The sequence below is a fragment of the Culex pipiens genome, chromosome 1 (assembly GCF_016801865.2).
Source record: "Culex pipiens pallens isolate TS chromosome 1, TS_CPP_V2, whole genome shotgun sequence".
Classification (NCBI taxonomy): domain Eukaryota; kingdom Metazoa; phylum Arthropoda; class Insecta; order Diptera; family Culicidae; genus Culex; species Culex pipiens.
In genome coordinates this window covers 15,193,566-15,220,994 of record NC_068937.1, presented here as the reverse complement: position 1 = coordinate 15,220,994, position 27,429 = coordinate 15,193,566, and the positions used below count along the sequence as shown (strand labels likewise).

General features: G+C 35.5%; 1 protein-coding gene across 7 annotated transcripts; it reads left to right on the top strand.

Moving 5' to 3' along the window:
- Nucleotides 1–1,354: 1,354 nt before the first annotated feature.
- On the top strand, nt 1,355–20,708 carry LOC120424690 (E3 ubiquitin-protein ligase Nedd-4-like). Of its 7 annotated transcripts, XM_052706411.1 has the most exons (15): nt 1,355–1,880; nt 2,009–2,149; nt 8,987–9,069; nt 9,139–9,429; nt 9,746–9,863; nt 9,920–10,053; nt 12,502–12,583; nt 12,841–13,104; nt 13,280–13,548; nt 13,625–13,772; nt 13,948–14,503; nt 14,562–14,686; nt 14,745–15,043; nt 15,101–15,793; nt 19,961–20,708. In XM_052706411.1, the coding sequence occupies exons 2-15, from the start codon at nt 2,096–2,098 to the stop codon at nt 20,061–20,063; spliced, it is 3,219 nt and encodes a 1,072-aa protein (XP_052562371.1). In that variant the 5' UTR covers nt 1,355–1,880; nt 2,009–2,095; the 3' UTR covers nt 20,064–20,708. The 7 variants fall into 7 exon arrangements, with proteins under 7 accessions (XP_052562371.1, XP_039444800.1, XP_052562372.1 ...); XM_039588866.2 differs by having other exon boundaries at nt 1,355–2,149; nt 9,139–9,420; XM_052706412.1 differs by having other exon boundaries at nt 1,355–2,149; nt 13,628–13,772.
- Nucleotides 20,709–27,429: the final 6,721 nt, after the last annotated feature.

The following is a 27,429-nucleotide window of genomic DNA, read 5'->3' as shown; positions in this document are numbered from 1 at the left end:
GTTGTATGGAAAAAAATAAATTTGTTCAAATTTAGCAACTTTTCAGTTCCTTTTGAGGTCCTAAACAACTCCCCAAAGTTTGAGAACGATTGGTTAAGTCCCCACTTTGCGCAAAGCGATTCAATTTTCCATATAAATTTGTATGGGGAAACCCATTTTTTTTGGATTTTGACATTTATTAAATCCACTTTTCACGCTATATTAAAACCGGATTCATATTTGATTGCTCTGATTTTAGTACAGCGTGAAACGTGGATTTTTTAAATATCAAAATTTTAAAAATGGTTTTTCCCATACAAATTTATATGAAAAATTGAATCGCTTTGCGCAATGTGAGGGCTGAACCAATCGTTCTCAAATTTTGGGGAGTCATTTAGGACCCCAAAATGAACAGAAAAATTGCTGTGTTGGAAAATCGATTTTGTTATTGTGGATTTAGCTCGTAGCTGGATTTTCTGGCATCTTCTCACGGTCATTGGAAACGGTCGTGGATAGACCTAGGGGTTCCCAGTTGGAGTGAAAAAATTCAATTTATAGAAAAATTATGAATTAAAATTTAGCTTTTTTATCACTTCTCCGACATCAGGAATAATTGTTTGAACATGCTCGCAATTTTTTTATTCGGTCGGAAAAATATTATTTTTCTTAAAAAAACTTTCATTTTTAATTACATGATCACCCCTAATTCTGGCTCGATGCCGCCATCATGCGACCGCGTGCTCCGTTTGTTTGTCAACAAAGCTGCAGCTGAACGGTGAGACGAAGTGAGGGGGGAAGAGATTTTGACATTTTTATGCCCGCATCTGGCCCGCCGCCTATTTCATCGGTCACTGAGTCGCCAGTCGTTTCCAGTGACCGAGTCCAGCTAGGAACTGATCTTACAATATTACACCCTAATGTCTCAAGCAGTCCTGATTTGATCCAGATGGCAACACATCAAGGTTTGGAGCAAGTCGAAAGAGAGGCAGGTTGCGACCAACCAAAATTAGTTTAAACACATTTAAATTTCCATATCATTTCTCTTGGCAAAAAGGTTCAATTGCAAAATTTCTCATAGCAGTAATAAAACCTTGTCATTTGAAGGAAACGTTCATAATTTTCTAATGGAGCACCCGCAGTCGAGCAGTTTTTGACAGTTCGCTCCATAAGAAATACATTGCAGAAAAAAGCAAAAACTGCTCGAATGGAAGTGCTCCATTTTATTTTAAATTTCATACGAGTTTTGTCAAAACTCCCCCACAACCGCAACCAACCAACCTACATCCCATCACCTTGCGCCCCACTGACAGCGGCTCACCTCTCGCTCGCAAACTGTCAAACCGCGCTGCATCGTTCTCGCCAGAAGTCAGTCAGTTCAGTTCGGTCGTGCAGTGTGCGTGCGTGTGCGTTGCTGACAGCAGCGCCAGGCAATCGCAGCAAACGTCTTTTTTTCCTCTCTCTGCCTTTGTTGATGTGTGTGTGTTTGTGTGCGCGCTGTGGCGGTGTTATTATTAAATTATAAGGAAAAACGGGAAACGGGATTTGGGGTGGACGGAATCGGGACCGAAAAAAAATCCTTCGGTGCACCGTGGATAGCGGTTCGGTTGTGGTGCTCGATTGGAAGTTTGACGATCGATTGAGGGTGGAATTCCGGAGGCAAGATGCCATAGCTGTGGCAGCGAGCTGCCAGCTGCCAGCACGACCTACGGAATGACCTGTTCCGTCGTCGCGGAGGAGGAGCTTTAGCGAAACTCTAAGGAGGGGGAAACCCACCGGGAACCCAGTTCCGGAAAGGCTCCTGCAGCGGAATCTAGTCATCCGCGAAGGCGAAGAAACTTCCGGATTAGGGGAAAATTGCAAAATTTCCCAACTTCCCAAGGAAGAAAGAAGACGACGACGAGGTGTGTGTTTGTGTGTGTGTGTGTGTGAGAGAGAGTGAGAACTAAACGGAACGGAACGAAAAAGTTGTTTTTGTTTTTGCAACACTCACTGACACTGCCGCCTGGCTGTTATTGATTGGTTCTTGAAGGAAGGAAGAGCAGGCAGCAGCGGCAGTAGTGAGGACGAAGGAATCCAGCAAGTGCGCGTAGAGGAATTCGGATCCAGAGCGTCAGCCATGGCTACCAGCAGCCAGGATTACGGATACCTGACCGGAGCGGACGAGCTGAACGTAAGTCAGCCGGCGATGAATCAGTCGGCGGGTAAAATATCCCGTTTTATTGGGGAAAAATCTGTCGCAATCGTACTGAAGCTGCTGGAGCGGGGTGACTCAGTGACTGCAGAGAGTTGCTCCGGTGGCTTAAGTGAGCGAGAGAGAGAGAGAGAGAGCAGTTGAGGTGGATAAACTATGGTGATTTCTGGAATGCAGACGAGCTGCAAACTGGCGGCGGCTTTCGGACAAGACAATGGATTACGGGACTCGTGGTCGCGGCAAATTTGCAATGTGGCAAAATGTTGTGCAAGAAAGTGGAGTTCGGATTAGAACAAAAGTTTAAAATGGTCACAAAGTAGTGGTAGAAGTGACCTTGAAGGAAAGGATGGGGATAACAAGTGTTCCAGGTGAAATTTCTCAGAACTTGAAGGTCTTGAACCACTTGAAGGCGTCTCTAAAAGACTTGAAGGCGTCTCTAAAAGGCTTGAAGGCATCTCCAAAAGACTTGTAGGCGTCTCCAGAAGACTTGTAGGCGTCTCTAAATGGCTTGAAGGCGTCTCAAAAAGACTTAAAGGCGGCTGTAAAAGACTTGAAGGCGTATCTAAAAGACTTGAAGGCGTCTCCAGAAAATTTGAAGGCGTCTCTAAAAGACTTGAAGGCGTCTCCAGAAGACTTACAAGCGTCTCTAAAAGTCTTGAAGGCATCTCCAAAAAACTTTTAGGCGTCTCCAGAAGACTTCAAGGCATCTCCAGAAGACTGGAAGGCATCTCCAGAAGACTTTAAGGACGTCTTCAGAAGACTTGTAGGCATCTCCAGAAGACTTGAAGGCATCTCCAAAAAAATTGAAGGCGTCTCTAAAATACTTCAAGGAGTCTCTAAAAGACTTGAAGGCGTCTCTAAAATACTTGAAGGCATCTCCAAAATACTTGTAGGCGTCTCCAAAAGACTTGAAGGCGTCTCCAAAAGACTTGTAGGCGTCTCCAAAAGACATGAAGGCATCTCCAAAAACCTTGTAGTCGTCTCTAGAAGATTTGTAGACGTCTCCAAAAGACTTGAAGGCGTCGTTAAAAGATTTGTAGGCGTCTCTTAAAAACTTGAAGACATCTCCAGAATAATTGAAGGCATCTCCACAAGACTTGTAGGCGTCTCCAGAAGACTTGAAGGCGTCTCTAAAAGACTTGAAGGCATCTCCAGAAGACTGGAAGGCATCTTCAAATGACTTGAAGGCGTCTTATGACCTGTTGCCGTCTCAAGACATTCAAAGCCACCTGAATTCGATCGAATTCCGATTTCCGATAACATTTTCGAGTCTTCACACTAAAGCCTGATATCAAAGAGCAAACATCACACGGTTTTCTAGAAACGCATTTCGCGCTTCCAGCAAAACTGTTTTTGAGCCAATTCCTCTGGAACCAGGGTGGTGTTAAATTCCGCAAGGACGTGACTCCCAACACACGGCGTCGGAGTCCAGTTCGAGCCGTTCCCATTAGTCGCATGGTGCTAATTGGTATGAATTAATTATGAACTCTCTGGGCGAACAACTAAGTTATTCGTTCTTCTGGGGGTAGCAAGTAGCCGTCACAGTACTTGTGTGTGTTGCATTGAACCCATTTATATCTGTTATAAATATGGGGAGATAAAAACCGGTATCGCTGAACCGCAGAGCGGGGCTTTACGTCCCATTGGGCGAACGCACCTGTTATCAGCACACACATAATTCCCGTCCCGTTGAGCCGACTGTTTGTGTGCTTCTTCAATTCGCTGTCGAAACCGAAATAGACAACGATTGTAATAAATAAATTCAATAAATGGGGTAAAATGTCAAATTTTGAACGGAAAACTTTAAACAACATTCAAACTTGCTAATCCCTTATCAGTATGTAACAAAACGTCAAACTTAACAAGCAGTGCTCCCAGTTTCACGTTTTCCCCACCCGCAAAATGTCAACATCCAAGTCGTGTCGTTGACCAGGCAAAACACGCGTCAGCCGCGTCACATGTGTGTTCAAAAAACGGGGCCCCGCACCAATTAAGCTACACCTTTGACATTTCGGACGTGCAGAGTGCAGTGTGCGAAGAAGCGTCAGTGGTGCTAATAAATATGGCGGCTTGTTTGTTTGTTTTGCCCTCTATTAATAGTCCGAAGGAGCCCACGAAAATTGCTCCAGACTGGAGGAGCGTGAGGTGTGGGCGCTAAGTAGGTTAAGAATGTGGCGGCTTATGATTAGGGTGACGGCAGTGTTGCCAGAAGGAGTCCCACTATAACAAGTTAATTACGCTAAAAGTAAACATTACGCTATTGTGACAGAGGAAGATGAGTCCACACGGCGATAAGGTGACAAGGTCAATTCCACTAAAATAACTCGGTCAACCGAGGTATGACTCATTGAGTGAGGGTTTCGCATTTCACTTTTATTAGCCACGCTGCTCAAATTATGATGATGACGAAGAGGACAGTGGAAGAGATAAGGTGACACGGCCTGCTGTTTGTTTGGATTAGGATGGCAACTGTCCTGTTAAATTCTGGATTTTGCACCCCTCCACCTCAGAATTTGAGGGGTGTGGAGGTAGTTGAACTTCACCTTAAGGCCCCGACGAGGCTATCATCGGTGTTGATTGTGGCAATGTTATTTTTAACAAATTGGCGTTTTGATGCCGACAGCAACTCTGGGAACTTGGTGACGTAAATTGCAAGATTGCATTTTTTAGTTTTTTTAAAATTAACTTGAAAACTTTTTACGAGAAAATTTCAAAAGGTTTAAAAAATATTTAAACAAATTAACTCATCAACTCACACTGGGATGTTACCTTGCTTGTACTCCTACAGGTCAAAACAGATTCAACAGGGGAATGGAGGATGCGTGGACATACCGCACCTTAAGCCATGAGGTCGGTTCCTAAACATAAACATCAAATGAAGTGAGCAGGACAGACTGGTTATTTACACTTTATTTTTGGATTTGAATAGATATTTTGAATCTTATTTTTAATAACGGAGAAATTTTGGGCGGCGATTTTGCTTTTGATTTTTTATTTTTTAAATTGATATATTATTGCTATATGATGTTAACACAAACAGACGTCAGTATTTGTTCTTTCACAAGTCCAGCAATCACTCCTCCCTAGATTGTGATTGGAACAATAATTTGGACTTCTATGATGTTTTGTATATTTTCAAATTGTTTTCAAACATAAATATATCTATAAAACGCCCTGAAAATAATATTCAAATAATGCCAAACGAGTACCAGTTAATAACTGTTCTAAGTATTTTGTTAAACTAAAATTATCAAAATGACCAAACTGATCAAAATCATTAAAATAAGGCCGATGCAAATATTTAAAAAAGTTTTTGTCCTTCGGCCCTGGCCGAGGTCAAGGGGAGGGCAAAAAAATAAAAAAATATAAAAATTTAAATAACAAGCCATAGTCTTCACATTTAAATGAAAAAAGTGTTTTAAAATACATTTTACACTAGTTCAGTTGTTTTGCAATCTCTAGTTTTCAAAAAATCTAAGATCTGACAAAAATAAAAATTGTATCGAAAAAAAAGATTTTGCATCGAAAATTTTCAAAAAAATTTAAGATTTTTTAATAAACCCAAACATGCTAAAAATGATTTTAAACGCAGAAGAATGTTTTTTAATTTGATTTCAGCTGGTTGCACTTGAATTTTCATTGAAATTTTGAAGTTTTTAGTTTAAATATTTTTTTTTGCCCCCTGATTTTTCGGGCCAATTTTGAAGGGGGGGGTGACAAAAACTTTTAAAAATATTTGTACCAGCCTTACCAAAATGAGAAAAATGACCAAAATGATCAAAATTACAAAAATGATTAAAATAACCACATGACCAAAATAATTATAATGATCAAAATGACAAAACTGTCTAATTTTTTTCAGTGTCCGAAATGTCAAAAATTATCACAATTATTCAAATTATCGAAATTATCAAACTCATCAAAATAATCAAAATGATCAAAATAATCAAAATTATCAAAATTTTGATAATTTTGATCAATCAATAAATCAATAATTATCAAAATTATCAAAATTAACAAAATTATCAATTATCAAATTAATCAATCAATCAATCAATAATTATCAAAATTATCAAAATTATCAAAATTATCGAAATTATCAAAAATATCAAAATTATCAAAATCATCAAAATTATCAAAATTATCAAAATTATCAAAATTATCAAAATTATCAAAATTATCAAAATTATCAAAATTATCAAAATTCTTAAAATTATCAAAATTATCAAAATTATCAAAATTATCAAAATTATCAAAATTATCCAAATTATCAAAATTATCAAAATTATCAAAATTATCAAAATTATCAAAATTATCAAAATTATCAAAATTATCAAAATTATCAAAATTATCAAAATTATCAAAATTATCAAAATTATCAAAATTATCAAAATTATCAAAATTATCAAAATTATCAAAATTATCAAAATTATCAAAATCAGTGTTCCCACTAGCCTAAGCCATCGGCTAGGCTAGGTTCATTTTTCTGGTTCAGGTTCACTCCACACGTCGGCAAGCATCGTCGGCTCAGGCTCAACGAGCGCCGTGAGCCATGGTTCATTTGGTTCAAACCAGGCGAGGCTAGCCAAAATGAACCATTGGCTTGAACCAGGCTTGAACCTGATCAAAGAATGTTAGGCTTAACGGCGAGCTCTGTTACACCATGATACTGTTCAACCCTAAATCTACTACTGCGTAACACTGTTACACCATAACAGTGTTACACCGTAACAGTGTTACACCGTAACAGTGTAACACTGTAACAGTGTTACACCGTAACAAAGTTACACCGTAACAGTGTTACACCATAACAGTGTTACAGTGTAACAGTGTTACACCGTAACAAAGTTACACCGTAACATTGTTACACCGTAATATTGTTACACCGTAACATTGTTACACCGTAACATTGTTACACCGTAACATTGTTACACCGTAACATTGTTACACCGTAACATTGTTACACCGTAACATTGTTACACCGTAACAAAGTTACACCGTAACAGTGTTACACCATAACAGTGTTACAGTGTAACATTGTTACACCGTAACATTGTTACACCGTAACAACAATGTTACAATGTTACGGTGTAACAATGTTACGGTGTAACAATGTTACGGTGTAACAATGTTACGGTGTAACAATGTTACGGTGTAACAATGTTACGGTGTAACAATGTTACGGTGTAACAATGTTACGGTGTAACAATGTTACGGTGTAACAATGTTACGGTTTAACAATGTTACATCATTATATTTGTTACATGGTAGCATTGTTGCACCGTAACACTTATGCATAGTCATGGTTTTCATTAGCCGGGTTAGCCTGGCTTAAGCCATGGTTCATGGTTCACTGAACCAGGATTGAACCACAAAAGGAGGCTTAAGCCGAACCAATTTTATTGGTGAACCTAGCCTAACCGGTTCATTTGGGAACTCTGATCAAAATTATCAAAATTATCAAAATTATCATAATTATCAAAATTATCAAAATTATCAAAATTATCAAAATTATCAAAATTATCAAAATTATCAAAATTATCAAAATTATCATAATTATCAAAATTATCAAAATTATCAAAATTATCAAAATTATCAAAATTATCAAAATTATCAAAATTATCAAAATTATCAAAATTATCAAAATTATCAAAATTATCAAAATTATCAAAATTATCAAAATTATCAAAATTATCAAAATTATCAAAATTATCAAAATTATCAAAATTATCAAAATTATCAAAATTATCAAAATTATCAAAATTATCAAAATTATCAAAATTATCGAAATTATCAAAATTATCAAAATTATCAAAACTATCAAAATTATTATTATTATTATTACATTTCTTTCTAGCAAACTCTTCAGCTTGTTTAACCCAAAACAATAGAATTTCGTAAGTTAATGCAATTTCCTCAAAGCTGCGATTAAAAAACTCGTGTCATGTTATTAATATGGCGATGTCTCCCTGTTTCACCTTAACCAAAACTAAAGCTGTCTAATGTAAAATGTAAAATAAGTTTGTGAAGGAGCTATTACACTACGGAAAACAAACAAACTCGCTCATTGCTGCTTTGTTTGTTTGTACAAACGTCAGCCTGCATACATTTTGCCTTGTTTGCGAGTTTGCCGCAAACTGTCAAACACGAATAAGCGCCAGTTCGTTTGTTTGTTTGTCGTAGTGTAATGGCTCCTTGAGTCCAATTAATTTGTCAAAAAAGCTCATGTTTTAAAGAAAACAACAACATTACAAAATAGCTTGCTAAATTGTTATTTGAAAACTAATAATAAATTTTAATCGTTTTAGTTTTTTTAAGAACTGATTTTGAAACAATACAATTTTTCAACAATTAAATGTTTTTCAAAGTTTTTTTATGTTAAAATTCATAAAAAACATAATATCTTGTGATTTTTTTGATTTTTTTTTTCATAAACTGCTAATATTTGAAAGACTGTAGAAACTAACAGAAATTAAGTGAAACAAATCAATAAACTTTAAACTTTTGATTTTTATTTTTCTGTCTAATTTTAACCATTTGATGAATCGACATTAAGCTAAAACATTTTTTTATCATAAATATTGATAAATATACTTAATACTTGTACACTATTAAAACATTAAATAAATCTAAATATTTCTTACAAAAAATTCTTTCAAAAGAATCTTGGCGAAACATTTAAAGCATGTTGTTGGTTTTGTAACAGACATGACCAAAACGACAAAGAACATATTCAATAAATTCGGCGAAATGTAAAATTTCCTGCTTGTTATTGTTTTCAATAGTTAAACAAAGATTCTTTTTCTATTTCTCCAGAACGAGGAAAGCCCGTGCTGCCGATTGCGAATAAAAGTCATCGCCGGCCAACAGCTGGCCAAAAAGGACATCTTTGGTGCCAGGTACGTTCCGATCAATCTACCGTAGAAAACCCCACTTCTAACCTCACTCTCCACCCTCCTCCCCCGCAGTGACCCGTACGTCCGGATCGACCTGAACACGATCGCCGGCGACGAGAACATCGACTCGGTGCTCACCAAAACGAAGAAGAAGACGCTGAACCCGCGCTGGAACGAGGAGTTCGTGTTCCGCGTCAAGCCGAACGAGCACAAGCTGGTCTTTCAGGTGTTCGACGAGAACCGGCTGACGCGGGACGACTTCCTCGGCATGGTCGAGCTGTCACTGGCCCAGCTGCCGAAGGAGACCGAGGGCGCGCAGATTCCGCCCAAGAGCTACCCGTTGCGGCCGCGCAGGTCAGTAGGGTATGTTTGGGTTTTTGTTGCGATTTTTATTTGCTACTTTTGGTTAACAACTTTTATTTGCTGTTTTTTCGGTTTTTTTGGTTGGATTTTTTGGACGGAGAATTACATCCCCAGAACGGGGCATGGCGCGGTCCCCCCTTCCGGAATACTAACACCAACACGAACGCCACACATTCTCAAATAATCCACACCTTGTCAGATAGTTTGTATGAGTTTTGACAGCTGCTGCGCCCACCCCAAACATAACCTCAAATAAACTCAAGTTGATCCAAAAATCGCTGATTCTAACCTCACTCTTTGGAACTTTGACTTGCAGTGCTCGCTCGAAGGTGCGCGGCCAGCTGGATCTGTACCACGCGTACATTCAGGACCAGAACACTCCCGCCGGGGAGGCCGACTGGGAAATCATCGAATCGAATAACTCAATCTCTAGTGTAAGTTTAAAAAATGTCTAACAAAACTCGAAACTAAGAGAAGCTATTTTTTGTAGAATACCAACGTGGTCGCAAGCCGCCCGGCCGATATACTGCCCTCGGGCTGGGAGGAGCGCCAGGATGCCAACGGACGGACCTACTACGTGAACCACCTGGCCCGGTCGACGCAGTGGGAGCGACCCACCGCCGTGTAAGTAGATTCCGTTTTAAATTGCATGTCACATTTTGACATTTAGCAACAAACCTTTAAGTCAAAATGGCCAAAATCACAAAACGGTCAAAATTATCGAAATGATCAAGGGAGCATTATTTTACTACGTAACGCATGATTTTTGACCAATTTTTGGCCAAAACGATCAAAACGGTCGAAATGATCATAACGACCAAAATGACCAAAAGGGTCGAAAATTACTCAAAAATCAAAATGATCAGAATGACCAAATGCCCCAAATAACCAAATGTCTAAAATTATCAAATTGGTCAAAATATCCAAAATGGTCAACATGACCAAAACGGTCAAAATGACAAAAATTCCAAATTACCAAAATGTTCAAAATTACCAAATGCCCAAAATTACCAAATGGCTCAAAATTACCAAAATAATCAAACGACAAAAAATGGCCAAAATTGTCAAAATGGCCAAAATGGTCAAAATGACCAAAATGGTCAAAATGACCAAAATAGTCAAAATGACCAAAATGGTCAAAATGGCCAAAATGGCCAAAATGGTCAAAATGACCAAAATTGTCAAAATGACCAAAATGGTCAAAATGACCAAAATGGTCAAAATGACCAAAATGGTCAAAATGACCAAAATAGTCAAAATGGTCATAATTGCCAAAATTACCAAAATGGTCAAAATGACCAAAATGACCAAAATGGTCAAAATGACCAAAATAGTCAAAATGATCAAAGTTTTCAAAATGGTCAAAATGACTAAAATGGTCAAAATGACTAAAATGGTCAAAATAACCAAAATAGTCAAAATGACCAAAATGGTCAAAATGGTCAAAATGACAAAAATGGTTAAAATGACCAAAATTATCAAAATGATCAAAATGGTCAAAATTACCAAAATGGTTAAAATGACCAAAATGGTCAAAATGGCCATAATTGTCAAAATGACCAAAATGGTCGAAATGACCAAAATGGTCAAAATGACTAAAATGACCAAAATGGTGAAAATGGTCAAAATGACCAAAATGGTCAAAATGACCAAAATAGTCAAAATGATCAAAGTTTTCAAAATGGTCAAAATGACTAAAATGGTCAAAATGACTTAAATGGTAAAAATGACCAAAATAGTCAAAATTACCAAAAATGGTCAAAATGGTCAAAATTACCAAAATGGTGAAAATGGTCAAAATGGTCAAAATGACCAAAATGGTCAAAATGACCAAAATGGTGAAAATGGTCAAAATGACCAAAATGGTCAAAATGACCAAAATGGTCAAAATTACCAAAATAGTCAAAATGGCCAAAAAGGTCAAAATGGTCAAAATGACCAAAATAGTCAAAATGATCAAAGTTTTCAAAATGGTCAAAATGACTAAAATGGTCAAAATGACTTAAATGGTAAAAATGACCAAAATAGTCAAAATTACCAAAAATGGTCAAAATGGTCAAAATTACCAAAATGGTGAAAATGGTCAAAATGGTCAAAATGACCAAAATGGTCAAAATGACCAAAATGGTCAAAATGACCAAAATGGTGAAAATGGTCAAAATGACCAAAATGGTCAAAATGACCAAAATGGTCAAAATTACCAAAATAGTCAAAATGACCAAAATGGTCAAAATGGTCAAAATGATCAAAATGACCAAAATGGTCAAAATGACCAAAATGGTCAAAATGACCAAAATTGTCAAAATGACTAAAATGGTCAAAATGACCAAAATAGTCAAGATGACCAAAATGGTCAAAATGGCCAAAATGACCAAAATGACCAAAATGACCAAAATGGTCAAAATGACCAAAATGGTCAAAATGACTAAAATGGTCATAATGACCAAAATAGTCAAGATGACCAAAATGGTCAAAATGGTCAAAATGATCAAAATGACCAAAATGGTCAAAATGACAGAAATGGTCAATATTATCAAAATTACTAAATTTGTTATGTCCAAAATTTAAAAAGAAGTTCAAATGGTCAGATTGACCAAAATGGTCAAAACGATCAAAATGCTCAAAATAACTCAAATCGATAACAATTGGGTCCTAAAATGAAGCTTAGATTGCTGATATTATTGTTTACAGCGATAAAGCTCCTACTTGACAGCTCTTTCCAAGGGGACCATAGTTGATCCATCGAAAAAATGTTGTCTCGTAAAAAAAAAAATTGCATTAAAATGATAAAAAGTGATCAGAAATGGTTTTTAATCATGTTTTTTACCGTTGTACATAAAAATTGACATAGAGCTTTAGTACCCGATTACCAAAATGATCATAATTACTAAACGACCAAAACGACTAAAATAACCAAAAAGGTCCAAATGGAAAAAAAATTAAAATACGTTCGGGTAGTGTTTACATTAAAAGATAACATGATTCCATTTTGACCAGTTTACAATGTTTTTCTTGAAATTTATATGAACAATGTTTTAAAACTTACCTGTTATCTCCTTCCGTTCCTTTCAGCTTGACCCAATCATCCCAGGACACCGACATGGCAGCCGCCTTCCAGCGACGTGTTCACATCAGCGTGGATGACAACATTACGGTAATTCTTCCTGTTCCAAACTGGTTCCCTATTGTTTACCAACTTCACAGGATTCTTACCAAAACAAAACTCACACACACACAATGCATGCCGGAATGTTACGTCAACACTTTATTTCAACTAGTCAAATTTCCACTTTTGTTTATCGCATGCCTTCCTTGCCAAACAAAAAACCAAAACAAAAACAAACCCAATTCGTATCGTTTCGTCGCGAATGTTGTTGTTGCGCGCGCGCGTTGCCAAACCCATCGTCGCAGGAGGACAACGCAGACACCGACAACGACTCGATCAGTCTGACCAACGACGAAACGGAAGAGGAAGACGACGACGATCCGCCACCTTCCGTGCAGGAAGTTGTGGCGGCCGCTTCGTTGGTCACTTCCTCTTCGCTCGATCGTCAGGACACGGTCGACTCCCTGGTCATCGAGGAAGCGTCCGGTCGGGAGGAACCGGTGGCGCCGCCCGAGGACGAAGTCGGCCTTGACGCGCTCAGCGCGGACCTCGCGGATGATCACGAAGAGGTGGATTGAGCGTGTTTGAGCGCGAGTGTGGTTTGCTTGTGACCCCCTTTCTTTAGGCTTAAGATCTTGAGTTTCTGCTTTACCCTCACCATTTTTTCTGACCCAGTTGTGTTGCATGTTTCACCCATTCCGTTTCTTTTGTTTTGATCTTGTGCGTGGGATCCCGCGCGTGCAGTCCAGCAACGCAAGCCTCACGTCCGAGGTGGCGGCCCTGCGGTTGGACACTTCGTTGAACAGCTCGGCAGCTTCGCTGCTTCCGGCGATCACGGAGTCAACGCCAAGAAATGACCCGGACCAAGGAGCCGTGGTGTTCCGGTCGGACTCGCTGCGCTCGCTGCCGACGATCCGGGTCAGTTCGCCACCGCAGCTTCCGGCCGCGCTGGTGCGCAGCCCGAGTCGGGTAGCTTCGGTGGCGAACCCCGGCGTAGCCAGCATCAACCGAAGGTTGGTGTACGCGCCTTCCGGGCTTGATCGCACGAACTAACCTCACTTTGTACACCCCTTTTTTCGCGAAATGAAGAAGAAGACTTCCGTCGGCACTGCCAGCGATCGTGCGATCGCGACCGGTGACGATCCAACCCAGAAGCCCGGAAGATCTACCGCCGCCGTCCCCGGAAAGCGTTCCGGAACTGTTCGAGGAAGAGGGAGATGATGGTTCCGCCGGAGAGGTAACTTCCGTCCAACGCGTTCGTCCGCTTTGCGCTCTGCTGCTCTTTGTTTGTGTTTTTTGCTCGTGGATTAGTGCGCCAGGATGTAGATGCACTAGCAGCTCTCTCTGTTGGTGGTGGTCATAACCTGCAAACGCCAACGCTAACGCTAACGCTCGCCGTCTGTTTTCCGCAGGATGGTGACCACGCGGCGCAGAACCGGATACTGCAGCACCTCAGCGAGAGCAGTCGTCGCTCCTCGAGCCGTTCGTCGATCGGTAGCGACAACAGCGTTCGGGGAAGTCTCAACGGAGGAGCGGGAGGTTCCGCGGCCCATCCTCCGGCCAACGGAGAAGACGAAGCGGACAGCGGAGGAGGAACTCGACGAGCGTCGACTACCGCCACCGCCACCAACAACAATAACGACACGGGTGACGATCGGTCGTCGACCCGCTCGTCGACGTCCAACGAGAACGATTCGTCCAGCAGTAGTCCGGCCGCGACGGAAGCAGTGCTGCCAACCGGGTGGTCAATGCAGCTTGCGCCCAACGGTCGCGTGTTCTTCATCGATCACAACGAGAAGAAGACCTCGTGGGTGGATCCGCGGACGGGTCGAGCCAGCCCGATGCCGAACGCGTCCAGCAGTGCGGCCATCAGTGATTCGCGCCGTCCGGAGGACGGACTGGCACCACTGCCGGAAGGTTGGGAGGAGCGAGTTCACACCGACGGGCGGATATTCTTCATCGATCACAGTAAGGAAGAGTTCGTAGCCGAGTTTGAGTAGAGATTGACCTTGTTGGACCTTTTCAGACACGCGAACCACCCAGTGGGAGGATCCCCGCCTGTCGATGCCAAACGTAGCCGGCCAAGCAGTTCCTTACTCGAGAGATTACAAGCGGAAGTACGAGTACCTCAAGGGGCAGCTCCGGAAGCCGGTAAGTAGCGCGATCGCACCAACTACTTACAACAACTGATCACCCCTTGGGTTCACAGGCCAACGTCCCGAACAAGATCGAGATCAAGGTGCGGCGGGCGTCCATCCTGGAGGACTCGTACCGCATCATCAACTCGATCACCAAGGTCGATCTGCTCAAGACGAAGCTGTGGATCGAGTTCGAGGGCGAAGCGGGCCTGGACTACGGCGGGCTGGCCCGCGAGTGGTTCTACCTGCTGTCGAAGGAGATGTTCAACCCGTACTACGGGCTGTTCGAGTACTCGGCCATGGACAACTACACGCTGCAGATCAACCCGTTCAGCGGGCTGTGCAACGAGGATCACCTGCACTACTTCAAGTAAGTTACAGTTCGAGGATTTGGTAGACGGAAGTGACAAAAACTTTCCCGTTACAGGTTCATCGGACGGGTAGCCGGCATGGCCGTGTACCACGGCAAGCTGCTGGACGCGTTCTTCATCCGCCCCTTCTACAAGATGATGCTCCAGAAGCCGATCGACCTCAAGGACATGGAAGCCGTCGACATGGAGTACTACAACTCCCTGCTCTGGATCAAGGAGAACGACCCGAGCGAGCTGATGCTGACGTTCTGCGTGGACGAGGAAACGTTCGGCTACACCAGCCAGCGGGAACTCAAGCCCAACGGCGCCGACATCGAGGTCACCAACGACAACAAGGACGAGTACATCAAGCTGGTGATCGAGTGGCGCTTCGTGGCCCGCGTCAAGGACCAGATGCAGGCCTTCCTCGAGGGGTTCGGCCAGATCGTGCCGCTCAACATGCTGAAGATCTTCGACGAGAACGAGCTGGAGCTGCTGATGTGCGGCATCCAGAGCATCGACGTCAAGGACTGGAAGCGCAACACGCTGTACAAGGGCGACTACTTTGCGAACCACGTCATCATCCAGTGGTTCTGGCGGGCGGTCCTGTCCTTCTCGAACGAGATGCGCGCCCGGCTGCTGCAGTTTGTGACCGGTACGAGCCGGGTTCCGATGAACGGCTTCAAGGAGCTGTACGGCTCGAACGGGCCGCAGATGTTCACGATCGAGAAGTGGGGCACGCCGGAGAACTACCCAAGGGCGCACACGTGGTAAGTTTGGATCTGTCATTCGAGTGACAGGTCCGGAAAAAAACGATAACGAGGGCAGAAATCAATCGGCAGAATAAATAACAAATGGCAGAAAATATCAACAAGCAGATCGTTCAATGATAGATTTATAAAAATTTCAAAAAATCTTATTGGCAGAAAGGCGAAATTTTGCGTATTTGACTAATTTTAATTTTACGAGTTTTACACATTTTACAAATTATAAGAATTTTACGAATTTTGCGTATTTTACTAATTTTAATTTTATGAATTTAACGAATTTTATAAATTTTATGAATTTAACGAATTTTATAAATTTTACGATTTTTATAAATTTTTCAAATTTTACAAATTTTACAAATTTTACAACTTTTACAAATTTTACAATTTTTACAAATTTTACAAATTTTACAAATTTTACAAATATTACAATTTTGAAGAAATTTTTAAATTTTACGAATTTTACGCTTTTTACATATTTTACGAATTTTGCAAATTTTACGAATTTTACAAATTTTACGAATTTTAATAATTTTACGAATTTTGCCAATTTAACATTTTTTTCAAATTTTACAAATTTTAATTTTTCGATTTTTTTCGAATTTTAAGATTTTTTCGAATTTTGCGTATTTTATGTATTTTACAATTTTTCACAAATTTTACGAATTTTGCGTATAATACTTTTTTTTAAAGAATTTTATGAATTTTAAAAATTTTACAAATGTTACAAATTTTACGAATTTTACAAATTTTACGAATTTTACAAATTTTACGAATTTTACGAATATTAAGAATTTTACAAATTTTACGATTTTTAAGATTTTTTGATTTTTACGATTTTTACGAATTTTACAAATTTTACGAATTTTACCAATTTTACGAATTTTACGATTTTTTCAAACTTTACGAATTTCACAAAAAAAATGATTTTTTTTTCGAATTTTACGAATTTTACGAATTTTACAAATTTTACAAATTGTACAAATTTAGGAATTTTACGAATTTTACGAATTTTACAAATTTTACGAATTTTATGAATTTTACGAATTTTACGAATTTTACAAATTTTACGAATTTCACTAATTTTACTAATTTTACAAACTTTACAATTTTTTCAAATTTTACGAATTTTAAGAATTTTTTGAATTTTACGATTTTACAAATTTGGCGTATTTTACGAATTTTACAATTTTTTACAAATTTTACAAGTTTTACGAATTTTGCGTGTAATACTAATTTTAATTTTATGAATTTACTAATTCTAATTTTACGAATTTTACGAATTTTAGGAATTTTAAGAATTTTAAGAATTGTTTGATTTTTTCGAATTTTACGAATTTTTCAAAATTTTACTTATTTTACAAACTTTACGATTTTTTTCAATTTTTTTTTAAGAACTTCTTGATTTTTTAGAATTTTACGATTTTTACGAATTTGGCGTATTTTTTGAATTTTATATTTTTTACAAATTTTAAGAATTTTTCGTGTATTATTTTATGAATTTACTAATTTTAATTTTACAAATTTTAAGAATTTTAAGATTTTTTAAATTTTACGAATTTTTAAAATTTTACGAATTTTAAAATTTTTTCGATTTTTTCGAGTTTTTAAAATTTTTCGATTTTTTTGAATTTAACAAATTTTACGAATGTTACAAATTTTACGAATTTTTCTTATTTTACAAATTTTACGAATTTTAAAATTTTTACATATTCTACAAATTAATTTTTTTTTTCTTATTTTACAATTTTTTCGAATTTTACGATTTTTACGAATTTGGCGTATTTTACGAATTTTACAATTTTTTACAAATGTTACGAATTTTACGAATATTAAGAATTTTACAAATTACACGATTTTTAAGATTTTTCGATTTTTACGATTTTTACGAATTTTACAAATTTTACGAATTTTACGAATTTTACCAATTTTACGAATTTTACGATTTTTCCAAACTTTACGAATTTAACAAAAAAAAAATGATTTTTTTTTCGAATTTTACGAATTTTACAAATTTTACAAATTCTACAAATTAAGGAATTTTACGAATTTTACGAATTTTATGAATTTTGCGAATTTTGCGAATTTTACGAATTTTACGAATTTTACGAATTTTACAAATTTTACGAATTTTATGAATTTTACGAATTTTACGAATTTTACGAATTTTACAAATTTTACGAATTCTACAAATTTACGAATTTGACGAATTTTACGAATTTTTCGAATTTTAAGAATTGTTCGTTTTTTTGGAATTTTACGAATGTTACGAATTTTACGAATTTTACAAATTTTACGAATTTCACTAATTTTACTAATTTTACAAACTTTACAATTTTTTCAAATTTTACGAATTTTAAGAATTTTTTGAATTTTATGATTTTACAAATTTGGCGTATTTTACGAATTTTACAATTTTTTACAAATTTTACAAGTTTTACGAATTTTGCGTGTAATACTAATTTTAATTTTATGAATTTACTAATTCTAATTTTACGAATTTTACGAATTTTACGAATTTTAGGAATTTTAAGAATTGTTTGATTTTTTCGAATTTTACGAATTTTTCAAAATTTTACTTATTTTACAAACTTTACGATTTTTTTCAATTTTTTTTTAAGAACTTCTTGATTTTTTAGAATTTTACGATTTTTACGAATTTGGCGTATTTTTTGAATTTTATATTTTTTACAAATTTTAAGAATTTTTCGTGTATTATTTTATGAATTTACTAATTTTAATTTTACAAATTTTAAGAATTTTAAGATTTTTGAAATTTTACGAATTTTTAAAATTTTACGAATTTTAAAATTTTTTCGATTTTTTCGAGTTTTTCAAATTTTTTGATTTTTTTGAATTTTACAAATTTTACGAATGTTACAAATTTAACGAATTTTTCTTATTTTACAAATTTTCAAATTTTTACATATTCTACAAATTATTTTTTTTTTCTTATTTTACGATTTTTTCGAATTTTACGATTTTTACGAATTTGGCGTATTTTACGAATTTTACAATTTTTTACAAATTTTACGAATTTTGCGTATAATACTTTTTTTTTACAATTTTATGAATTTTATGAATTTTAGGAATTTTACAAATGTAAAATTTTCCGAATTTCACAAATTTTACAAATTTTACGAATATTAAGAATTTTACAAATTTTATGAATTTTATGAATTTTACGAAATTTACAAATGTAAAATTTTCCGAATTTCAAAAATTTTACGAATTTGCGTATTTTTCGAATTTTATAATTTTTTACAAATTTTACGAATTTTGCGTGTAATACTTATTTTAATTTTATGAATTTAAAATTAACAAATTTTAAGAATTTTAAGATTTTTTAAATTTTATGAATTTTTAAAATTTTAGGAATTTTAAAAAATTTTCGATTTTTTCGAGTTTTTCAAATTTTTCGATTTTTTCGAATTTTACAAATTTTACGAATGTTAGAAATTTTACGAATTTTTCATATTTTACAAATTTTACGAATTTTAAAATTTTTACATATTCTACAAATTTACAATCTTTTTTTCAAATTTTACGAATTTTACGATTTTTACGAATTTGGCGTATTTCACGAATTTTACTAATTTGTATTTTACGAATTTTACAAAAACAAATACAAATTTTACGAATTTTGCGTATAATACTTTTTTTACAATTTTATGAATTTTATGATTTTTTACGAATTTTACTAATGTAAAGTTTTCCGAATTTCACAAATTTTACGAATTTTACGAATATTAAGAATTTTACAAATTTTACGAATTGTAAGAATTTTACGTATTTTGCGCATAATACTTTTTTTTAAACAATTTTATGAATTTTACGAATTTTACAACTATTACAAATTTTACGAATTTTAAAAAAATTACGAATTTTACGAATTTTAAAAAAATTACGAATTTTACGAATTTTTCAAATTTTACGAATTTTACGAATATTTTTTTTCAAATTTTACGAATTTTACAATTTTTACGATTTTTACGAATTTTACGATTTTTTTGAATTTTACAAATTTTACGAACTTTACCAATTTTACATTTTTTTTTCAATTTTTTCAAATTTTACGAATTTTCCGATTTTTTTTTCGAATTTTACGATTTTTGACCCACCTTTGTAAACTGACTTTAACAACTTTTTACTTCTTTTTCACCCATGCAGCTTCAACCGGCTGGATCTGCCCCCGTACGAGAGCTATCTGGCGCTAAAGGACCGACTGATTAAAGCAATCGAGGGCAGCCAAGGCTTTGCCGGAGTGGACTAAGCGCGCGGCATGTCAAAACAAGGACAACAAACAAACAACAACAAAAGGTTTGCGCTTTATGTATATGTAAATATTTATTAAACAAGCAAGAAGATATCGCAAAATGGAATCATTCCGAACCCTCCCGGAAGCAAAATAATAGCAACTTACACACACTCACACAATGACATTAATGCAAATTGTTAGAGCACTTTGCAGCAATCAAGGAAAAATAAAAGATTTATTTTTGAGAGTCCCCCTTCCGCAAACTCCTCTCTTCTATTTTAGAAAACAAAACTCTAAATTTTAGCTAGCAACACTCACACACACACACACATACATGACAATCGGTTGACAAGCATCTTCTGTTAAACACACCCACACACAGACATCCAGACGAAATAATTCGAGTGAGTCACACGGAAAAAAACTCTTCAGCTGCCAAAACCACATCTTCGAAGTAGCTTCGATTGTTTGTTCTATGTCTCTCCTTTGAAAACGAAAACCAAATTTTTGTGTAGTCTGTAAAAGCATCACATTTTTACCTGTTTGTAGTTGGAAATTTAAAATTAAAAAAAATCTGTGTTAGTTGAGAAAAAAAAAACAAAGTAACCTTACACGAACAAAAAATATCAAAAAGTCATGTTGAAGCGCGTGCGTGCGCGCGCCTGTCATCTTTTCTCCGCAGGAAATGCCTTAAAAAATCTTTTTCTATTACAACTTAAGTGACTTAGAGCAAAACAAGAAAAAAAAGTTCAATCGTTATTCGTACCCGTTGATTGTTGACGCAACGCTCCCAACACTCTTTTTATTATTTATTTAACTGTTCCGCAAGCGTTAGTGTTGTCAGTTTTTCCATCTAATTGTGACACTTTGATAAATCGAAAAAGAATTTAAATAAAATCGTGTTGTTACTTACCCTTCACCACTCTCCCCCCCCCCCTCGTTAAAGCTTTGTTAGACGAAAAATTACTATTAAAAAAAGATACAGTTTAACACGGGCTGGCAACACTGGAGGAGTAAAAAAATGTTACGTGTAGTTACGAAAGGTGGATAAATATTTAAACAATGTTAGCAAAAGAAGAAATAAGGGAGAAGAAGATGGAGTAAAAAAACGGACACTGACAGCGGGCAACGGAACGGGAAGAGAAAGAATCAAAGAAAAATAGTTAAATATTTTCAAAGTATTTTTAACTCTTATGAGCTACAAATAAAATAAGGATACGAGAAAAAATAGTGGTTTATTTTTCTGGAAGTGGAATATCACCGACCAAATTTTTGATTTAATTTACCAAAGATTTTTTTTTCAGTTCATGCAATCGAGCTATTAACATTGTGTAAATTCTTTTACAAAAGAAAAAATAGATTTTTGTGAAATTGTTGTTTAATTTCAACGCAAACAATTATACATTTTATTTGTTTTTTTCTGCGTGTACTATTAAAAATTAAAAGAATTTCAATGAACTGCTGTAAAACCTGTAAAATCTGAGATCTTATTTCAAACTGTGATCACAACATTCAAAGATTGGAAAAAAATCCAGAAAGTGCCCTATTTGATTTCATCCAATCGAAATTTGTCTGATCACGCCTTCCGTCGGATGGGGAAGTAAATGTTGGCCCCGGTCTAACCTAGAGGTTAGGTCGATAGCTCAGTCCAGGTGTAGGAGTCGTCTCCCTGGGTCCTGCCTCGGTGGAGTCGCTGGTAGGCAGTTGGACTAACAATCCAAAGGTCGTCAGTTCGAATCCCGGGGTGGATGGAAGCTAAGGTGTAAAAAGAGGTTTGCAATTGCCTCAACAATCAAGCCTTCGAACACCTAGTTTCGAGTAGGAATCTCGCAATCGAGAACGCCAAGGAAATGCTGTAGAGCGAATAATTTGATTAACATAAGATTCCAATTTACAGCCGTAAAAATTTTTTTGCCCATAAAAAAAATTGACAAAAAAAGCCATTTTTGTATACTTGAATTTTCAGAATTTGTAAAATAGGTATCAAACGATTCGAAATTTTGCATGTATTTTAACTGTTTTGGAGTTTTTTGAATGAAAAATCAGGTAAAATGTCGCTTCGTTTGATACCCATATTGCAAATCATGAATATTTGAGTAATACGGTATTTTGTGAAAATCAGAGTATTTTATTTAAAAAAAACTCTAAAACAGTTAAAATGGATGCATAATTTCGAATCGTTTCATAACAAAATTGTGAATTATAAAAAATGAGTATTTTCGAGAAAACATGGTATTTTGTGAAAATTGGTGTATTTCATTCAAAAAAATCTAAAACAGTTGAAATACAAGCAATATTTCAAATCGTTTGATACCCATATTGTGAATTATAAAAATTTAAGTATTTTCGAGAAAATGCGGTATTTTGTGAAAATTTGAGTATTTCATTCAAAAAGCTCCAAAACAGTGAAAATGCATGCGAAATTTCGAATCGTATGATACTCATATTGCGAAATTTAAAACTTTTAGTATTTTCGGGAAAATGCGGTATTTTGTGAAAATTTGTGTATTTCATTCAAAAAGCTCCAAAACAGTGAAAATGCATGCAAAATTTCGAATCGTTTGATACCCATATTGTAAATTAAAATTGAGTTTTTTTTAAGTATTTATACCTTGAAACTTACCATATTAACAACAAAATATTTTCTAAGAGGAAGCTTGAAAATTCAACATAATTTGGTTGGTTTTAGTCAATTTTAGAAATATATAAAAATAAAAGTTATCGTCCGTTATCGTCGATAGAATTATCGGAATAACGATAACCATTTTCATTATCGTTAGACGATAACATTTTCCACGATAATTCTATTGATTACCAACCTTGATGCACATATGCTTTGTATGTGGCATAAAAAATAAAGTCATATTGCAAATTATGATAATTCTGAAGTTTTTTTTTTCGAAAAAAAGATAACAATTTTTGAAGTTTCATTTTCCTTTGAAAGTTTTATTCGAAAACGCCCATAAACACAAACATTGATCTAAAAAATAACCTTTAAAAACTCTAGGATTGGGTTTTACAAAGAACAATTCAGATTTTTTTGAAGAAATTACAATAACTCCGCAAAAACATTTGCAGAATTCGATACTCTTATTTCAAATTATAAAAAAGTACAGTCCAGATTCAATATTCCGAATCTTCGGAACGATTTCGCTTCTGATCATCGAATCTACGGATATTGGAATCAAGAAATAACTTTATATTGGAATGCCGAAGTTAATGTAAAACCTTCAGCTAATCGAACTTCAGATATATCGGATAATCGAGTCTAGACTATATTAAAAAAAAAAAAAAACGAGAGAAAATTCGAGTACGTAACACAAAAAATCACAAAAATAAGATATTTGGAAAACACAAGATTGTTAAAAGTACAATAATTGAAAAAAATGTTTTCGAGTGTAAAATTCTGTAATTTTCACTCAGTACTTTTTTAAATATTTTTTTTTTTCTAATTTGATCTTTTTGCCTTCCTCACCTTACTGAGGAAAGGCTATAAAATCACTCGAAAACTGAACTTCTCATCAGACCTCCTAGACCCACCTTCATGTATACCTATCGACTCAGAATCGAATTCTGAGCAAATGTCTGTGTGTGTGTGTGTGTGTGTGTGTGTGTGTGTGTGTGTGTGTGTGTGTGTGTGTGTGTGTGTGTGTAGGGATGTGGGTCTGTGCACCAAAAAATATGCACTTGATTATCTCAGCACTGGCTTAACCGATTTGGACCGTTTTGGTCTCATTCGATTCGTTCTGTAATTGTCTGCTCTACAACTTTGTAGAACATTGTTACACTCTAAAAAATAACCCTGCAAAGTTAGAAAAAACACGAAATTTTAAAATGAAAAATTTTGTTCTAAATGACAATGTAGATTCGAAAAGTACATTAAATTTCCCATAAAATGACATGTTCCAAATTTTTTTACAGTCGAGTAACGGAAAATGGGAGAATTTTTAAAACTTTTTTAGTGTTTTTTTCGATGAAAAATACGTTTATTCGGAATTCTGAGTACGCCATAAAATCGGGCGTCTAATTTTACACAAAAGTCCCTTTGACACCAAATTTCTACCTCATCACCGTTTCAGGCTGCAAATTATTGAAAAACACCTCTTTTTTCACATGTTCAAAAATGGAAGGGGTCGTACCGCCCCTCCGTCACGAGATATCAGAGCAATTCCAGCCCAAAACAGGAATTTTTCAGGTACTTTTTTCTTGACCCTCTCCGATTTCAATGAAACTTTGTAGACATGTTATCCTACGCTTATATAAGCCATTATTATGTATATGGAGCCAATTCCACACGATAATGACATTTGAGAAGGGCGTAAGTGTTTTAAATATTTTTGTAATTCGGAATATAAATATTTCTGTATCTCGAAGCCGTTGCATCGTATCAAAAAGTGGTCAAAGACAAACTTGTAGGAAATTTGACGGGCTTTTCGATAAAAATACACTGAAAGAAAAAAACAATCAACTTTTATGAGATTTTTTGATTTTTAAGTTTAAAAGTCAAATTTGAGGGGGAGCCCACGATTTTTTTTCGTTCAAAATTTTTGTGAAGATAGCCTAAGATGTTACAAAAAGACTTACGAAAAATGCAGGATGGAGCATCTCACCTAAAAAAATACAAAAATCATTTACTGAAACTGTTTTTTTGAAAAGTGCTCTAAACGTCAAAATTTTCAAAATCTTAATACGGGAATCGATTTTCCAGACAATTTTACATAACAGTCTCCATATTGACTACTGTCCTAAGTCCAATCCTTGTGAAGTTACAGCGGTTTTAAAAATAAAAATGTTGAAAAATGGTTTTTTGATGGTTTTTGGCAAATTCTATATGACCGACTTGATTTTTCAGTCTCGAAAATATTTTTACCGGAAAGCTCGTCCAATTTCCCATAAGTTTGTCTTTGACCACATTTCAATTGGATGTATGGGCTTCGGATATAAGCTAATTACATTGCTCATAACTGAAAACACAATATTTTTTCAGTGTAGTATAGTAACCTGGATAGTAAATTAGCTTATATCTGTTAGCCCATGCATCCAATTGAAATTAGAGACCCTAAATAGGGAGACTGGTCTAAGCTGGCTAAATCGATCTGGCAACGTATGTTTTGAGCTTGGCATAAGTTTTGCTGGGCGTAAAGATAAGTTTTGCTGGGCGTAAAGGCAAATGCTCGTTTGGATACGTCAAACTCGTGTCTGTTTGGGTACGCCAAATTCACTTCGGCCAGTCTCCCTATTAAGGATCTCTAATTGAAATGTGGTCAAAGACAAACTTATGGGAAATTGGACGAGCTTTCCGGTAAAAATATTTTCGAGACTGAAAAATCAAGTCGGTCATATAGAATTTGCCAAAAACCATCAAAAAACCATTTTTCAACATTTTTATTTTTAAAACCGCTGTATTTTCACAAGGATTGGACTTAGGACAGTAGTCAATATGGAGACTTTTATGTAAAATTGTCTGGACAATCGATTCTCGTATTCGGATTTTGAAAATTTTGACGTTTAGAGCACTTTTCAAAAAAACAGTTTCAGTAAATGATTTTTGTATTTTTTTAGGTGAGATGCTCCATCCTGCATTTTTCGTAAGTCTTTTTGTAACATCTTAGGCTATCTTCACAAAAATTTTGAACGAAAAAAAATCGTGGGCTCCCCCTCAAATTTGACTTTTAAACTTAAAAATCAAAAAATTTCATAAAAGTTGAGTGTTTTTTTCTTTCAGTGTATTTTTATCGAAAAGCCCGTCAAATTTCCTACAAGTTTGTCTTTGACCACTTTTTGATACGATGCAACGGCTTCGAGATACAGAAATATTTATATTCCGAATTACAAAAATATTTAAAACACTTACGCCCTTCTCAAATGTCATTATCGTGCGGAACTGGCTCCATATACATAAAAATGGCTTATATAAGCGTAGGATAACATGTCTACAAAGTTTCATTGAAATCGGAGAGGGTCGGGTACAACCGATTACCTATTTGGCATGGAATTGCTCATCAAAAAACGGACCTCGGTTTCGTGATCAGGGACAAAAGTTACCCCTTAGGACAAAGTTTCACGCAAATCGAAGAGGGGTCGGGGCAACTGCTGTGTGAGTTGGCGGAGAATTACCCAAATAGTATTTTACTTCATTTCAAGCATTTCAAACAAAGGAATTGGGCCAATGCCAAAATGTAAAAAAGGAGCCTTTCCTGCTCGTCCTTTTTGTAAACGTCAACTAAACATTTTAGAACATTTCTAGAGTTTATTTTAAATGGTCATATAAGCAATTGTTTTTTATATGTTTATAGGACCTATTAAAAAAACTCTAGATTTTACACCAGAAAACTTTTCCAATTAACAACATAATATTTACCAAAAATCCAAAATTTAAAAAAATAAAAATAAAAGAAAGCAACTCAAAAAAATGTTAAGAGAATATGACATGAGTTTCCATGAATACTTGAAAATAATATTTAATTTATTGATACATATTTTTACGTTGACTGACCCCTCGATCATTTTGCTTGGTTGTTGTTTTTTTGACGTTTGTCGTATTTTTAACTGGACTACAGCCCAGTTACCGAGCGACTAGCTAAATAGCAACCCAGTAAAACAACACCCAATTACCCAACAAGTACTGTATTGAATTTTTTCACAAAATACCGTATTTAATGAAAATACTTACATATTTTTTTATTTTACATATTTTCTTTATTCAGTGGATGTTTCTTAGTTTTGAAATAAAATACTATGATTTGCATAAAATACCGTATTTCATGAAAATATTTTTTTTAATTTTCAATTTGGACATCGATCGATGCAATTTTTTTAATGCATTTTCACTTTAATAGAGTTTTTTTTAATATTAAAATTTTCACAAAAGACCTAAAATATGGTCTGGAAAATACTAAAATATTGGTTTAAAGCTATGCGAATTGTTTTGTGTATTTCACTTTATAACAGTGAATTTTCAAGGGGTATTCGATTTCTACATTTTCTCACCTAAAAAAAACAATTTCAATTTATTTGTAGCAAATTTGAGTGATTGAGTATCGACTAAAAATTTTCCGTCGTTTGAAACCGATATTACAAATTTTGCAGACTTTAAAAAGTTCCCTATTTCTAAAAAAACATTGATTACTTCATTTAAATATTTACTACATTAATGATTTAACTAATAACTTTAAAAGACGATTTTGTGCTACTTAATTCATTTGAAAATACATAACCTATTATAAACGATTCATAGATTATTCAATTCAATTCAATTCAATTAGTGTTTATTAATTATAATCAATTTACAATTTCGTGTTTCTTATAACCTAATAGAGTTTTGGAGTTCCTTTCAACTATAAGGCTTTCTAGGCCCAGTGAAAAAAATATAATTTAACCC

Excerpts from the sequence above, each read along its gene's own strand:
- LOC120424690 (XM_052706411.1), top strand. The coding sequence starts at position 2,096 with ATGGCTACCAGCAGCCAGGATTACGGATACCTGACCGGAGCGGACGAG. Across the intron at positions 12,584-12,840 it reads GCGTGGATGACAACATTACG|GAGGACAACGCAGACACCGA; the intron begins GTAATTCTTCCT and ends CCATCGTCGCAG. Across the intron at positions 14,504-14,561 it reads GATATTCTTCATCGATCACA|ACACGCGAACCACCCAGTGG; the intron begins GTAAGGAAGAGT and ends GGACCTTTTCAG.